At 46.0% G+C, this 17,552-nt stretch overlaps 1 protein-coding gene across 2 annotated transcripts in view; it reads right to left on the bottom strand.

The window, feature by feature from the left end:
- The window catches only part of MAMLD1 (mastermind like domain containing 1), an 84,293-nt gene extending 71,685 nt beyond the window's left edge, over nucleotides 1-12,608 (bottom strand). For both annotated transcript variants that reach the window (XM_075107046.1, XM_075107047.1), the window contains exon 1: nucleotides 10,911-12,608. In XM_075107046.1, coding sequence (XP_074963147.1) covers nucleotides 10,911-10,964 — 54 coding nt within the window. In that variant the 5' untranslated portion in view covers nucleotides 10,965-12,608. The remainder of the gene's footprint in view (nucleotides 1-10,910) is intronic.
- Between the last annotated feature and the right edge of the window lie 4,944 nt (nucleotides 12,609-17,552).

The raw sequence follows: 17,552 nt of genomic DNA, 5'->3' as shown, positions 1-17,552 counted from the left end.
CCCATTCCCAAGGCACTTAGATTTATTCTTTTAGCTTAACACTACAAAGTAATCAAATCACTCCGTTACAGCTGACAGACTGTAGGAGCCCTGAAGGGGAGGGGAGAGTGGCATCAGAAGAAACATCTACATTTTCTCTTACATTCTTCACACTTGCCCTAAACTTCAGATTTGACTCATCTATATCTCTGGAATTCAAGAATATTGAACTTTAACTGACATAGGAATTTATTTGAAGATGCAGGACTTTCACTTGAAATTAAGGCTGATCTACCTTCTGGGATCAGGGACCAAGATTCACTTCTCATGAAGACTGAAAAGCCTAAACGCACTCTCCTGCTGCTTCAGGTCAAACACAAGGGTTGCTGCAACCAAGAAAACATCCTTCCAACACTATGCAGAGTTCAAACCAACCAATCCATAAATAAGAGGAGATGAGATGGAGGATTCAAGCATGCCTTTGTGCCCTTCCATCAAATAGGTAGGATAGGTAAGAACAGGAAGACAAAGGAGATGGCTCAGAGTGTCAAGATTAATATGGAAATTGAGAAAAAGGCCATGTCTTTGGTTGGATTTTGACTGTGTCTCTTCAGTACAGTTTATTTTCAGGTCTATGCAGTGCAATATTAGAAAATGCATAGCACACAACCCTTGATGTGGAAGACAAAGAGAATTTTTTTTATTTAGATGAATTCCAATGTCCTTGTCTAATGCTAGAAAGAAATTAGTGCTTGCATGGTCCTGTGTGTTTAAAAATAATTTGAATGACCCACTGCTTAAAGTATGGAAAGGGTCCTCTGTTATTAAAACCCAAACATATTTCATTTCAGACTGTACTCAAACTGACAGGGTAAAGCTTGAAGAAAATCCCGCAACAGATCTTTTTTTTTAATCAAGAAAAACAACAAAACAAAACTTAATGGAGCCTGTGATCAAATCTTACAGAGTTTGGACTTAATACACCAACAATGTCAGGCATTTCAATGCAGCAGCATCAAAACTAGATATTTACTGCTTGGTAGTGAGTAACCCTTTGAAAAGGGAGGAACAGAAATTCCTTTTTAATGAGTCACCATTTGGCAGTCAGAGATCAAAACCTTTTGCCTGTATTTCTGACTGCAAGATTGTATATACTTGGGGCTTTTTCAGTCTGCGTGACTTTATTTAAACCAACAGAGTTAACTGAGAAAATATGTTAAAAGAACAAGAAAAGTGAAGTCCTTAAAAGCACCTGACCATCAGCATGATCTATTGGATTACTGAAATTTCAGATGAATTCAGAAATTATTTCCATATAGAAATTTGGAATTGTGAAAATCCCAGTAAGATTTAAAGTAACTAGTCAAAGGAAAATGAAATTGAACTCAGTACCAGTTCTGATAACCGCATGAAATGAGTGTTGCATAATTATTCTTAAACTAATGAAATTGTTTACATACTAAATATTACATAATAATGTATGGGGAAAAAGCTCCTTGTGTGTGAGTGGAACTGTGTATGACAAACGTCTTTGTAAAATATTCATTTGCTTACTGTTGCCCAAAACCTAACCTATGAAGATTTGTGACGGAGAACGAAACATTAAACCACATGCCTAAGAGTAGATGCCATTTTTGTATTTAAATATTTTCTTTCCCTCTTTATCAAATTCTGAAGGTTCAGCAAAAAGGAAGATACAGCGATGTGATATCATGGAAGAAAAAAAAAATCATCCTGTGTCGGCATTATAGCCAAAGCAAAGAAATAAAACTATCATTCATGCTGAGGGGGTCTTAGCGTAAGATGTACCTGCCTTTATTTTTAATATAAATTCCAACTATGTGAAAAGTCCCTAAAGACCATGGCTAGTAACAAGCACTTACGATTTACGAAATATTTAACTAGTTAGGGATGCTTAGTGTGAAGGTTAAGGTAAAGCAACATTATTCCCATTTTACAATGGACAAGTAAGAACCTGGGAACTATTTACTCCAAAAGTTGCCTCCATTTCTCAAGGCCTGTGGGACTACTGTGGATATTCAGACCCTTTGAAAAAAAAAATCTTGACAGTTTGAAATTAGAGCAGGCATTATTTGGGCTTGGTTTCTACCTTAGGTGATCTCCAAATTGTTATATGAAAACTCATATCCACAAAAATTAGAGCAGGGACTTACCACTCACTCCACACAGCTATCGAACAGCCAACCCCTGTAACTTCTGATCAGCAAAAGCGTCTCCACACCTTACTGTCTGCTCACTCAGCCGTCCTGTCCCTTACATCCGTTGATCTTAATTTATGTTCAATTTACTTGTAGATTGGAAGTTATTAGAGTAAATAATTACAGTAACTGGTTACAGTTTGGGTATTGAGAGAATTGAAGAAAGAATTCAGAGAAATAACCTGATCTACTACTGTAAAGAGAATCAATCACCCATCTCCTTCCATTAGTCTTTTTGGCAATCCTGTGTCACTGTTGTCACAAGCCTGGAAAACGATGCCACACTAATTCTCCTTTTGAGAAAGGGGCTACACGATTTGACTCCGTAACTGTGTATTATCTGGCCTTGGGGAATCTTTGGGGGAAGTTTCCCATCCAATGCAGTTACAGTTTTTACTGAAGGAGAACTGCTGAGTTGGCCCCATGATTTATAACTTGAATGCATGACACAAAAATATACAACCAATGGTCTGTTTCCACTAGCAAAATCATCAGTACATAACCAATGATGTTGCAGATCCAACCCTATGTGAGAAATTACATTCTCAAAGACATTTCAACAAGCCTGCTCAGAGGTGGTGAACACGGGGCAGGACGAAGAGATAACTACTGCAAATTTCTTATGGAACAGCAACAGTTCCGTGAACTACATGCACCTAAACTGGAGATTGGCTGCATTTCCCAACCCAAACCTTCCCAAAGGGGGAAAAAAAAAAACCAACAACAAACCCTGGGTTGTAAATATTACAGAACAGAGAACTGGATAAGAAGAAATCCATCCTCTACTTCATAAGAAGCAGACTTGCTCCCTTCCTTCAAGACTACATGCTGCTCTCAGTGCAACGTGAACTGCGGCATCGCGGTTGGCAGTGTGAGCAGGCAGAAGAGGACATACGGCCTTTTGTACTGTTCCCAAGATGCTGCATGTTAAAAAAACCCAAAACAACAAAACCAAAACTCAAAAATCATTATCCAGGCTGGAAGAAAGCCAAGCTATCGTAAATGTTTGTTTATTGCAATTTGGAAGACCTTTTTAGAAAAAAACAACGAACTCCTCTTAGACATGTAATCCTAAACCCAAATGGTGGATGGGAATCAAGCACAAACCATGCATTATTTTGGGGAAACTTTTGCTGTCATGCTTATTGAGTATTTCTCTGTAACTAGGTATCAGTTCTGTTGCAGTGGCTATGACTAACGAGTTAACAACACTATTTACACTAGTACTGTTGTATCATTAGAAACAACAAGATTATGTACTTTAATTCTAATGCCAGCACAATTATTTTAACACCAAGTGTGTCAGATCTGACTCTATACCCCCTAAATTAATTTCAGAGTAGTGGCTAAATAAAATGACATACTTCTTTGTGCTTTTGTTATAACACGCTCATGTGCAGCAAACTGTGAAGAAAATGTAGTAATTAGAGGTTAAATTAATCCCTGACAGACAGGCAGCTTAGTAAAGCTGGGCCCTCTTCAGAAAACATAGCATAAAGCTTGCCAGTCTTTCAGAATTAGGCACAAAGAACAGGCAAGATTGGCAAGTGCCTCACCACTGCAATCCAACCGAAGGGTAATGCTGAAAAGTCGGAGCTAGTCTTCGAGCAGCCAGTACTACCAGGCAGATCTTGTGACAAATGTGATTTAGGGCTCCAAGCAATTGTTGCCGCAGCCGCTCTAACTGCCTGATCAGGATCAACCACTTGGAATTAAAGACAGCCTTTTGCACAGCAGAACAGGCTTCTAACCACTGTATAATCAACCTTGAGACGTTAATAAAAGCGAACAATGGCATTATATTTCACAACATAACTAGAAAGTTACCTTGCTGCTTCTGATTTCAATGCAGGTAATGGATTTCATTGCCCGCAACAGAATAAATGTGCTGTGTTACTCTGAAAACAGTAAATAGATGTGTCTCAAGTAGGTGTAACTCCCAAACCTGCTTGGAGTTCTGAGGCACTTAATTCTAGAGAAAAAGAAACTCCCGCAGAAATGCAAAAGAAGAACAATGTAAGACAAAAGAGGCAGCCACATCACGTTGATGATATCCACTAAGTATTTCTTGTTTGTGTGTGTCAACGGAAGTAAATGTTTTTTCCAATCTCTCTAGCTGTGGCATGGCAAAAGTAGCTGGTTTTTAAATCCAGGAAAATAGAGCCTGTTATCAGAAGGGCAGAAACTGAAGGGTGCTTGCTCTGTGCTGTGCAAAAAGTGCCCTGGCTTCCCGGCGCGGACAAATCCTGGCGCAGGAATTGCAGACGCATCACTGCGTGCATCCCACTCGACTTACACCTTACCTCCAAAGGTGGAAGGTGCAAAAAACTGGCTTCCCCCTGGGCTAACACTGATGCCACTCAGTAGATTGCCTGACATGGGGCGAAAAAATAACGCAGTTAACACCCTCCCCTGCAGAGGTAATCTATATCATGTCTGCGACAGGCTGAGCCCCCAGCTGTCCCCGCCTGAACGGGAAAGCACAACAGGCAGCTGTGGTTGGATCCCCAGGTAAATTCAAAAGAAGAAGGAAAAAAAAAGGGAAAACCTGTATTACAATTGAAGTAAAAGCAAAAGGGGGCTTGTGGAGATTGCAGATCAGTGTGGGAGTGCATTAACATCACCAGTACTTCTGTACTACCCAGATCATTAATTATTAACAAATTAGGACATGCCTGATGGGGTATTTATGTAACATTTCTTTATCAATAAGACTGCCAAGTCCCTCGCAGGGAAAAGCAGAGCGGATCTCAACAAGTCACAGTACAACATGTCCCTTTGGACAGGGTACGACGATGAATTCTGGTTTCCCTCTCCTCAGCCCGGCCACCCTTCCCAAAGAGCAGTTCTGGTCAGCCCGGCAGCCCCCGCTCGAAGCCCGGGGCGCACCCCAGCCTCCCGTGAGCAGCAGCCCTTTAATCAGGTCAGCGCTCGCCAATGGCTCATTGTAGCGACGAGGCTGCGCTCGGAGTAAAGGGCCATGCGAAATCCCGCATCCCCCTGCATCTCCCACGCCTGGGCCCCACGGGCACTTCACCGGCCCCACGGAAACAGCCGCCGGCCGTGTCCTCCCTGGGCAGTCTACGTCCCCCAGCCAGTCCAGCTGGCCGGGCTGCATGGTAGGGGGGGAGGAAGGAAACCTATAGCTCTTTCCCCTGCTCTACCCTTTGGGCACAACTGTTCCCCCACAGGGGCAAAGGGCCGGCTAAAATTCAGCCTGCAGAGACAATATCCTTAAACCTACTTCGTTTCCATTTCACTTCCTCCAACAGGCGAGAGTGAGCTGGGTGGCGGGCATGTAACGATCCCCGTTCCCTACTCAAGGGCCTGATCCTTGAGCCCTTAACTCTAGGATCAAATCTGAGTCTCGTCTACTATAAAATCAAAAAGAACTGCTAGGCCGAGCCCTGACTGTAGAAAGACTGGTGTACTCTCCTACCGCCCAGCCTAACAAACGCCCTTCAGTTCATCCGAGATGCACACCAAAGTAAACAGCTCTAAAAAGCTACTGCAACTTTGCAAGTGAATGCTGTGCAAAATAAGTGTTTTCCTCTTGCAGGAAAGTAATGACTTAGTAATACATTTTCTTCCATTTAAAAAACAAAAATTATTCTCAACGAGGAGGCTTCCCAAGAGGAATAAAGACTCTTCATAGCTCATTTGCATTTGCTAGTTATCCCTCTCTGACTGCATCACTCTCTGGTAGTGCAACTAGTGACTCTGAAAATTATGGAGTCATATCCCATGAGCCATCAGCCCTGCTTGCGCTGTCACCCTGAGATATACTTTTGTTTTGAACAGGACTACCAGGCCGGTCCATAGCAACTGCAATGAAAAAATGTCTACCAGAAGACAAGGACATAAAGTGAAACCTTTAACTGACAAAGACTTCAGTTTTCTGTGCGAAGAGCAAGCAGCAATAATAGAGAACATGGGAAGGAGATCGTGATGCAAGCACAGACTGTTTTGCAAAGTTTCCCTTCAGGTGCCGGCTGCCCTGCAATGGGTTACAGAAAGTTAAAACTGTTATCAATCACTGCCTATTCTGCAGGGCTGTTTTGGTTTTGGTTTTAAATAAACCAGCATTGTTCTTTCACTATTTTTGATTAAAACAATATCTTCCAATATCTGATCCAATCTGAAACAACACTAATGAGGGCAGTACTGAACACCTAAACAGTTTCCCCACATATTTGTTAAGCAATCACCTTTTTGAGTGCACCCCTTTTACGGGTGCGCAAAACAAAACTGCCTGTGAGTACACAACGGTATCATGCACATTTGGCATTTTACAGCAATGCTCTGAAGTTCCCCTTCAAAATTACTGGCAAGGAAGGAAGTTCTGCATAATTTTACCACTCAACATCTGAAAAAATTAGAACAGTCCCAACTGTTCTTTGAGATGTATAAAAGAACAGTTGAAAAACTTACAGTTGACTGGTGCTACCTAGGTTACCCGTCAATGGCATTGAAACTGGTATATTATTAAGAGAGGTGTATGATGGGAATTGGTTTATTGTGCTGATCCATAGTAACCAACTCCTGTTCGTCCATCATTTATCTCTCTCACCAGCGACATATGGGTTTGTCTATTCACACTCTCAGCATTCTCTCTGCTCCAACAAACAGTCAGCCTTTTCTGCTGGGATAAGGAGGTTTTTTAGTTACATCCATTATGTGCGTATCAACATTTATGGCAGGAAGATAATTGCCAAAGAGCTCAGGGGGATAAAAGCTCCCTCTTTATAACACAAACCCCCTTAAAAAATCAATATTGATATAAAACAGTTCAACGCAAACCCTTGGTGTCTCTTCTGCTTCCTTCAAAATACTTTTTTTTTTTAAACATGGCAAGTCAAACTGGAACGTCAGGTAGAAAGCCTTCGTAATCGGTTACACTACTGCTCTTCCCATAGAGGAAAAAATAGCAGTGTACAATATTAATTGTTCCTAAAAGAAGTGAGTGGCAAATGTGTCAGATATAAAGAGAGTGCCTTGGAGAGGCGCCAGCATCATTTAAACCGATATAGCTATCTTTATTTGGAGACCGTACCAATTACTAATGCATCATAACTTATAGTCACCTTTGCCTAAACGTTGAAAAATGCTGACACTCAGAAACAGCCAGCACGAGGGAACAGTGAAAACGTGGGGATCCTGCCTTTTCCCCAGCTTAAGAAGCTCAGACAACCTTCTCCTACTCCGTCCCCCAGTTTGGATAAATCCATTTGTCACAGCTTCTGCAAGAGTTACTTCACTTTCCCATGGCTACGTACTCATAAAAGTTATTTTAAGACGACTTTCGTCAGAGTAGCAAGTAACATAGAACATTTATTGATTAAGTGACTGGGAACCAGTGAGTTGAACTGTACTTAACCCACAGGACGACTCAGGGATTTTCCTTACTGCTGTCCTTGCCCTTGTGTTACCTTCTGCCCTCCTAACTTTTGTCTCTCTCACAAAGCTGGTTCCTAGGTCGATCCTTGTCCTACAGTCGCATCCAGGCAGGTTAGCGACCATTTAAGTCAGGGGACAAGTGTCAACCTGACACCTTGGATCACGAACTCTCGCAGTAAATCTTTCTGTATGTTCAGAAAGCATCTAGCACAATAGCTCCCTAATCCCACTCTAAATCTCTGAATGCTACCACATTGTAACATTTGAAACAAGGTCAGTAAAAAGCCAAAACCAAACACACTGTATTTATAAAACACTTTTACCTGTGTAGCAGGAAGCCATACAAAAGGATTCAAAAAAAATACAACTGCCTCCTGAAAATACTAATCCCCCCCAACCTGATTTTGCAGGTTTGAACTACTTGGTTACAAGGGAGTAAAAGTGAAGCCCTGTCAATATTTGCTTTTCTGATTCTGAAGTATTAGTTAAAAGGATTAAAAATAGAGAGGAAAAAACCTCAAGTTAAAAAAAAACCAAACCAACCTCTGAAAATAAAAAGCTAAATTAAATTTGAGCTGCTCAATTCTAAACATTAAACAGCTTCTCAGTCACTCGAGAGGAGCTGTTAACTGCATGTTACCTGCCTTACAGTACATATACTATTTGTTTTTTATCCCTGAGCAACAGACTATTTCCTGGTTGAGTTTAAAAACTCAGTGACGTTCCAATTTCAACCCACACATGTGTGTCACTGTCAACGTCAGTGGCAGGAAAACATTAGAAGTCACCCCTTGCTAATGCTTTCCTAACATGGAATTTCCTTGTATCTCGCTCCCTCAGCCCACCTCCTCCCCTCAGCTGAAAGCATCTTTCACAAATTGCTTTTTTTCTGGTTGTGTCCCCCCCCCCCCCCCCCCAAACATATGGCAGGGAGAGAGAACTGAAAATGGTCAGTGCCAGAACCAGATCGCTGCTTTTTTAGGCGCTAGCGTATAACTTGCTCAAACTGCTCTCGCCCGCCCTTCGCTTGGAGAGCGCGGCCGTGGGCGGGCGGCCCCCGCGCGAGGGAGCCTCCCCCACCCCTCACGCACGCGTGTCCCCCCCCACCATCCCCGCACGACAGCCGCCTCCCACCCCCGCCGGGATTCGACTTGCTGTCGGCTTCTCGCACGGCAATACACAAAAACACGCTCCGGCGGGTAGCCCGGTTTGGGGGTGGCGGGGAGGGGCCGCCCGGAGGGGGCTCAGGGGCCCCGCTACCGGGGGGACACCCTTGCGCCGCCTACGGGGTGGGGGGCAGCACACAGCTGCTGGGGCCGGCAGGTTCAAGGCCGCTCGGGCTCCCTCTCTCCTGGAGGCACCATACGGTCCAGCTCGCACAGCAGCGGCGGCGGCAGCTTTATTTCCCCATCGGCTCGGCCCGGAGGGGCAGCTCCGGGAGGGGGAGCCCCCCCCCCCAGCCCCCCGGGGCACGGACATCAGGCATTACTCGGGGATTACAGGGCTAAGCAGGGGAACACTCACATTATATAAGAGGGGGGGAGCCTTTCGCGCCTCCCGGCGCTCCCACCCCCCTCCCACCCAGGCCGGGGCGGCCGCACGGCGGCGGGGGGAGCCCGGCGCCCCCGCCCCCAGCGCGGGGAAGGGGCCAGACGCGGTTAATCTCCCCGCTGGCGGGTCGGGGGAGGGACTGCGGGGTGTCCCCCCCCGCGGTGCCGGAGGAGGAGGAGGAGGAGGAGGAGGAGGAGGCAGGCTCTTCGTGCGGCGCCCGTGCCGGGAGGCTCCCTACAGGCGGCCGCTGCCCGGAGGCTCCTCCGCTCCCTGCGGGAAGGGGCGCGGCGATCGCGCCTCGCACCGCGGACGCTGCCCGGCCCATCGCGCCCCTCCCGGCCCCGCTGCCCAGCGCCGCCCCCCCCCCGCCGGGAGCGCCGGGGAAAACAAAAGCGGCCTTTTAATTTATTGTTCCGGGGGGGCGGCGGTGTGAACGGAAACCGAAGCCCGTTTTCTTCCAAGAAACGGCCGTCCTCCCCGGGATCCCTCCGAGTCACCCTGGTGACAACCCCGCGCCAGCCAACCCCGAACAAAAGCCGCGGTGCCCGCGGCCCCGGCGCTCCCCCGGGCCGAGCAACAGGCCGGGAGGCGGCGGGGGAGGGAGCGGGAGGAGCGATCGCCCGTTGACCGGGGGAGAGGGGCAGCCCCCGCCTCAGAGGGAGACGTGGGACCGAGTCAGCGAGCGCCTTGTTTACCCTGCAATTGGTCTAAACCCCGATCTTAATCACAGGATGAGAAACCAAAACAGTTTAAATCGTGAGTCAGCATGCATTTTATTTCGAATACACGGATAGCCTCGGAGAGAGTGGCGAACACGCCGCGCTTGCACCGTCTCCCTCACTTTCGGGCTGCTCCCGTGCCGAGCCGCGCACACACGCCCCGCCGCCCCCAGAGCCAGGCTCCCCAAAACGGAGGCTGGCCGCCGGGCTCCCCACTTCGCAGGGATACCCGGGGGCTCCTGGGCTCGGCGGAGCCTTTTGTTCAAAATCCTGCCTAAATAACGTGCGCCTCAGACTCCCAAAATAACCGGGCACGCCGCTGCCAACGCACGTACCGGGAGTTATTAAAAAAATCATATTACGGACCAGCACTAGCCTCTCCACGCGTGACGCCTCCCCGGAGGAGTCCCCTTGCGCGGGGGGGGTTTAGCCTGCCCTGCCTGTTCGATCGAAGTTTAAATGAAAATCCCGCAGCCGCGGGCTGAGCGAGCCCGGCCGCACGGCGGTGTTTACAGAGGGATATCCGAGCTTGCCGCGCCGGCAGCCCCCCCGGCCCGCTCGCCCCCGGGCCGCCACCGGCAGCGCCCACCCCCCCCTTCCCCCGACCCCCGCGCGTCGCCACACGGAGCGATGACACGGAAACCCACGGAGCGTGTCCCGCCGGGCCGCGGCTGGCCGGCCCCGCTGCCCCCGCCCCGGCTGCCCCGCCGGAGACCACCTCGTCCACCACCATTTTAAAGCCCACCGACCGCCCCCTCCTCTCCCTGGACTGACACCAGCTCTCACCAGAAAGGAGGGCGAAACCTTCCCCCCGAGTTTCGGGTCGCTCCTCCCGCGGAGCCCGGCGCAGCCCTGCGGGGCGCAGCCGGCCGCGCAGCGCCGGCACCCGGCGGCCGCCTCTCCCGAACCGCCGCCGCAAACTTTCCGAGAGCGGCCCCGGCTGCGGCCGCGCCGGGGCTGGGCGAGCAGCTACTCCCCGGGCGTTTAAGTCCTTTCAAATCAACTCCTACTTTTCCAGTCCGTATCGATTTCAAACGCTACTTACTGGAATATGTGGCTCCATGCGTGGTGCTTCTACCCGCTGGGAAACCAGCAGCATCTTGGACTGGGGATCAACCGGCTTTTAGATCCACTTCGGCTGTATTTAGCAAAACCCAGCACCGCGAAGGACTCTCAGACTGTTTTCTCCTTTTAGGTTCCAGACAAGTTCATCCTGGCGTTGCAGTTTGCTAATGATTCACTGTCTGTCTCAATCTGCTCACTACATTTCCATCAACCCACAGCTTCCTCACTTAGAAGGTGGAGTTTGTGGGGTTTAAGTTACTGATAGGCATATCTAAGTGCTGTGTCACTCAAAGAGGAGGAGACACACACACTCGCACACGCACACATACACACACACGCTCGCACACACACGAACGGCTCCAGGCTTAAAGGGGAAGTCACGCTTTCTTGCGTTTAGAAACTGGAAACCTCACGGATCCAAGGATTTTATTTTTTTTTCCTTCTATGCATGAAGGCGAAAATCGCGCAGCCCACGGACAGTACTCGAACGGGCAAAAAGCTGCTTAGCATCTTTAGCGCCTTCTTTGCAGAGCCTCAAGCTCATTTAGTACAGAAGTAGGGTAGCTCAGAAATATACTGGCAATTAGTGGATTCCTTTTTCCCCCGATCAAAGTGTACAGAGCACTGAAAAGATAGCCTGAGGCATGAGGTGTGAAGGTTTGAGTTATTCTTAAAAAGTGTAGTCTCCTCTCTCTTTATGCCATTACGATCCGATATTCAGCACTCAGAACTCTCATCAAAGGGTTAAACTCATCTCACACAGGTGAACCCAGGTTACCAAGAAGGAAACAGTAGAGTTGTTTCGTTTTCCCCCTTTGTGCTAGGTACGTGTATTTTTGAAGACAGGTACAATTCTGAATAGGGAGCTCCCATAAAAGCACGCACTTCTCATATGACTATAAATGTGCTTGTTACGAGCTGCAATCTCTGAATATTAATTCTGGCAGGCCATCGGCTGAAAGCTGAGAACCTATTCAGACCTCCTCTTGGATTGTGCAGAAAGGACTGGGAAGAGCAAGCGGCAGGCGGCTACGAGAGCACACTGGGTCCACAAATAATTGCTGGTATAATTTCATTTCATTACCTTGCTAAATCAGTACGCCTGTCACTCCTGGCTCATACATTGGAGATGCTAGAAGCCCTGTCCCGGTACACTGACTCAGGGAATGAGATGCAGAGGACATAGTGCCATTTCCAATAAAATGTCTAATTTTTCCTAATTGTTCCTAAAATAGTAATATTAGTAAATTATGCTTTATAAAATTAAGAAGAAAGTTATTTGAATAAAACTCAATTAAGGTGGCCAAACACATACAAATAGAGACAGAATCTGGCCTCACTTTCCCGAAAGTTTTCCATACAGCAATCATCTTCGACTTGCAGTTAACTTATAGACCAAAGCCATCTGTGTACACCAAGTTAATAATTATAATGAATACCAGTTCAACAGAGAAAAATTGGGTTTTGCCTTTACTGAAGCCTCGAGCTTTCCCATGACTGCTGCAACAATGGGCCTGCTCCCCTGAGCAGCACTTGTGTTTCTTCAGTTTGTGTTGTTTGGAAGTTTGTTGGTTTGCTTTTCTAATGATATTTCCTTCTATATTATTTAAAAATATATCAGTGTATTTTGCCTGTTAAAAAAAAGAAGCACAAAAATAATAAACTTGTGTGGATGTGAGCACCCTGAATTCTACAGACTCTGAGGGCCAGATCTCAAAAGGTTTCAGTGTCTAAGGAGAGGCATACTGACACCTCAGGTTTGGGTTTGTTGTGCTGCCCTGATCGAAACTGCAACCCTGCCTGAGGTGCCAGGACTCAAACACAGCACTGGGGCATCAGCATAGGATCTAAAAGACCCATCGTGCTGAGCAGGAGTCACGTAAATGAGCAAGCTCCGTGGAGACACACGTTCATCATGCATGAATTAAGCTCCACCTGCAAGGAGGTGCTGCTGTCTGCCCAGTATGCAATGTCTGGAACCCTCCCCTGAAGGTATATGTGTGTGCACGTAAGGGCTCCCATCTATCTGCCTGAGCTTTGGGACCAAAATATGCATGTATGAAACATGTGGGGGACACAGGGATTCCCACATTCTGTGGATACACTGGACCTCCTGCCAGCACCACCAGCAGATGATGGGAGGTCCGTGTCAGTTTTTCTATGCAGCACCTACAGTGCACACTAGTCATTCGTCCCAAAGTTTTGGACAAATCGTGTCATTCATGACTCTTGCCAGACATCCAAAGTTCATGACAAATGGCGAAAGCCATAAGGACTGTCATCTGCTGTCTTCACATCATAAAACTAGACCAAAAGACTTCCCCAAATGGAAGACAACATGAGTAGGGTGTATAGGAGTCCTGCCTGTACCTGCTCGTGTAGCAGGAACGATGCTGTTGTCTTTAGTGGCCAAGGGGGTCTGCTTGCCAGAGAGTGCTTTGTGTTCTCCTCTGTAAGGTGGGATACGCTCTCAGATGGAAATCAAATCGAGACAAGTACTTCTATCGGTTGGTTAGTCTGCAACAGAACTGTGGCAACATTTTCTTTTTTTTGAACCTACTGGCTCAGGCTGGAGCAGGTCCGGAGGTCTGGATTTCACTCCGGCAGCCCGCTGCCAAGTGTCCCCATGCTGCCAAGGGGCAGCGTGCTCTGGACTAATCAGGCGAAGCAGTAAGGTAAGTGCTGGGATGCTCAACAGTGTCACAGCAAGGACAGGTTTGGGTGTGCGCAGAAGCGCAGGCAGCGTGAGCATTTAGCAGAAAAGTAACACCCTTGCAGAGATCACTCATTTTCAGTGATGGGTAATAGCTAAGCAGGGGATTTCAGGGGTGCAACTTTGGTCTTTGGTGATTAAATTATGAGCCCTTTCTTCAGGCATAGTTACTATAGCTGACCTGGGGGAATCCCTGGCTGCTCTGGAATCAATAACAAAACTTTCACTGGCTTCTTCAGGGCAGCATTTTATCTTCCTAGGTTAGGCCTACCCTATGCAAATTGCAGACTGTCTTTTTATGCCTCTGTCTTATTTTGAAAAGGTGAGCTGGGGGATTCTGCAGAAGAGAAGGAATTCGAAGGGCATCAAGGCTGTTGTTACGGCCATGGCTGAGGCTTGCCAGAAGGTATCCTAGTAGCTCAAATGCTTCCCTCAAGGCTGGGTGTCAAACCCAGGCCTGACTGGCTGGGATTAATCCTGTTCTTTATCCATTTCACAGTAGTTTGCCTTATTTTACTTAGCATCTTTAACACCCACAGAAAATATAATTTGCTTTGTTCACTTAATAAAAATAGTTTAATTTCTTTCCAAATAGAGATGTCTTGTTCAAAAGATGGAGTCTGAGAGCTGAGAAGTTATAACTGTATCTAAAAAACAAGAAACTGATGAAAGGAGTGCACTGAAGTGTATCTTTTCAGAAAAAAACCCAAACAGGACTAATGCTTGTCCTGTACTCCACAGTTTTTGAAAAAGTGGTATCTGTTTACCTATCTGAGGAGAACTGTTAGTTGGAAAGCTGCAATGTGCTAAATAACTGCCCAGTGTTGTGTTCACTAAGTGAAAGGATCATGCACTTGAGACAATCTTGATGAGTTGTGTGAGCCACAAGCACTGCCAATACGAGGCAGCCAAGGGCCAGAGGAAAGATTTGCATCCTTCAGGTTGGTGTGAACTAAACATGCTAAAAACTGAGCATCCAGGTAACCTTAATGCTGGGGCTCTGTTCTCGCAGGAGAACCGTGCCCGACTCCCGGCTGGCCTCTGGGTGTTCCTGACTTCAGTAAGGACAACAAAAGTGCAAGCAGACAAGGGCTGCTCCGCAGCACATCATACACTGAAGGGAAGCAGCAACTGAGCGGGGCAAGGATTCACCACAGATTCACTGAAGGATTCAGAAATTTGTCAGTGACCCAGAATCAGATGGATGGAACTCATGCGATGCTTGCTGCTTGCATGTTTTTGACCTGAAATCAGGTAAAATCAATGGCTTTGACTGAAATACACTTTGAATGTATGTTTATTGGGAGCTAAAATGCACAGAAAAGCTCCTGGGGAGTAAAATCATGTGAACTGCTACAGATATACACAAGTCTTCATAAGCTACCAGGAGAGTTTGTCCTAATTCTACCCAAAGCACAAACCCTTATCATGTGAGAATGAGGTGCAAAATTCAGGGGAGTGATGTATAAACTGGGATATTGGTAACTCCATCCCACAGCAAAGGTAATTATTAGGCCGAATGTAAACAGGGCGATAAGGAAGAATATACAAAAAGATGAGATTATTCCTCCGGGGTGGACTCATGTCCTTTGTGTACTTCCCCCATAGCATGCTATAATATACTGGGGATGAGATTTCTAATGCATGCAAAATTTCAATTTGTTTCTGAAACCCATTATACCATTAGCATCAGTAACATCACGTGTTGAGTAAAACAGCATCTCAGGTAATTCTGAATGCGTTTAATTGGATGTCCTTTTTTTCCCTAGTAAAAGTACATGGGAAATACCTGAAAATAGGTAAATTGCTCCAATAAATACTTTTAATTTCCTCAGTAGATACTTGCTACACCAAGTAATTTTATAAGTCATGTAGAAAAAGATGTATAATTGTTAATGTATCAATTCTAATTTTTCAAGGAAACATTACTTTTAGGAAAATATGAAGCTTCAAGGAAAAAGCTTTTGTTTGTAAGCAGTTAATTGTAGGGTTTCAGCATGGCCTTCATTGATTTAGACACGAAAGAAGAACACAGTTGATCAACTTTTCCTTCAGCAGGTCATTACATTTATGCTCCATGGAAGAGCGTATAGGTGGTGGGTACATGAACAAGTTTACGAAATTATATAAATCAAAGTGAATGTTGATTTTGTCTTTTGTACAGAAAACCAGACACAGATCTAACCAGAATTTAAGAGATGACAATGCTATTAGTAATTTCTTCATATTTTTATAGAAAGGTACATAGCATAAAGTACGTAGCTTCTACTAATGTATAGGTTAAAATGTTAATGGCTGCTTGGTTGCCAAATGCTTGTTCCAAATTGATCTACTTTGAACTTACATTTTAAATACGGAAATCAATTATTTGCGTAACTCAGAGATACACTTCAGCACATGCTTAACATTATGTGTGACTTTCTCAGAAATTGAAGGGATTACTTGAGCTCTTTCGTAAGCACAAATATACACCTGCACCATCAGCACTGGTGTGATCAAGTCTTGCTTCCATGAGGCAAAATCCCAGCCCTACTGACATGCCGAACTCAAGACCACTACTCAGAATCTTTTCATGTGAACAAAAGTCTGTTCGCCTCCTCCAGGCACTTCGTTTTCGCTTGAGTGAATTCTGGCCTGCAGGATTTAGCTCTGCAATATTTTACCTCCCTTCATGTCTACTTGCAATCAGGCCTTACAAAGCTGCAAAGCGCTCTGAGTGCAGATCTCTACCACGACTGAGGCTAGGAAGCAGCGCCAGAAGAATATTGAGTACCTGATACACCTTCATCAAGGCCAAAACATTCTGTAGAAAGGTTGAATTATGACCAACATGTTTAACTATCTTTGTACAGGACTTACGGTCATTTAAATTCTGATCGTCTTGCAGCTAATAAGATTTTCCATTAAAAATACAGAAGATGATACAAGTGAACATGATATCACATTTAATAGCTGTATTGTTAGCAACAATGCGTTGAAAAAGTTTGCTAATTAATGGCATTTCTCCAGTTCTGACTGGTGCATAAAACGTTTTCCCCCTTGATTTACGATGTGTGCTCCCGCGCAGCTGCTGCTGGCTTTGCCCGGTGAGCACAGCCTGCCCGCTGGCCTTTCTCACTGAAGGCGCTGGGCTGTAGGGGCGCGGGATGGCAGCGCTGAGGCCACCGCGCATTTCACCTGCAGCCTCGGTGAAGAATAAAAGCCATCATATGCTCAACCGAAAGTGTACATGCAAATACACAGGCATCATTTAAATGAGCCTGTGTTTGCAGTGCCTGTCACTACCCAGGAGATGCCTTTTCTCCAAGTGTTACATTCAGTAGCGTTCTCACATTTGTCAGTCGCTGCAGAGCTCCCGCAGCCAAGTGGGCACAGAAGCAGCTTCCAGCCCATGGAAGGGTATTGGATCAGGAGCAAACAGTGACAGGTGTCACTTGCCGTATTTCCAAGTTAACAATAGGCCTGGGCAATAGGACACCCTTATTTGTCTCCTGTACCTGGCTGCGAGTAAGGCACTATGCAGAAGATATAATAATGCAAAAAAAGTCTTAGTAATAATTCTAGTTTTGCTGTTTTCTCACTGCTGGATCAGACAGTTCATACACACATGCAGTGATCAGGGACTTACGGACCTGCCTCAACTCCTCTAGAAGGCAATGGAAAGGCAGGTTCTGGCCCATACCTCATACAAGAGACTCCAAATTGCTTTAAATATCTAAGTCTGCAAAAATAGTTTTATATTCATCATTTTTAAGACAGGGTCACATAATTTTGCTTCCCTCAGAAAACATACACCTTTCTCCCTTAATTTTCCCTTTCGTTCCTAGAGTTGTCCTGCCCTTGCTAGAGCTGACACTATTTTTTAAAGCATTCTCTATTTCATGACTGTCAAACTATTTTTTCCATGCC

Source organism: Phalacrocorax aristotelis, chromosome 11, assembly GCF_949628215.1.
Source record: "Phalacrocorax aristotelis chromosome 11, bGulAri2.1, whole genome shotgun sequence".
In the NCBI taxonomy this organism is placed as follows: domain Eukaryota; kingdom Metazoa; phylum Chordata; class Aves; order Suliformes; family Phalacrocoracidae; genus Phalacrocorax; species Phalacrocorax aristotelis.
The sequence above is the reverse complement of the archived record's forward strand: the minus strand, read 5'-3'. Positions and strand labels throughout refer to the sequence as shown.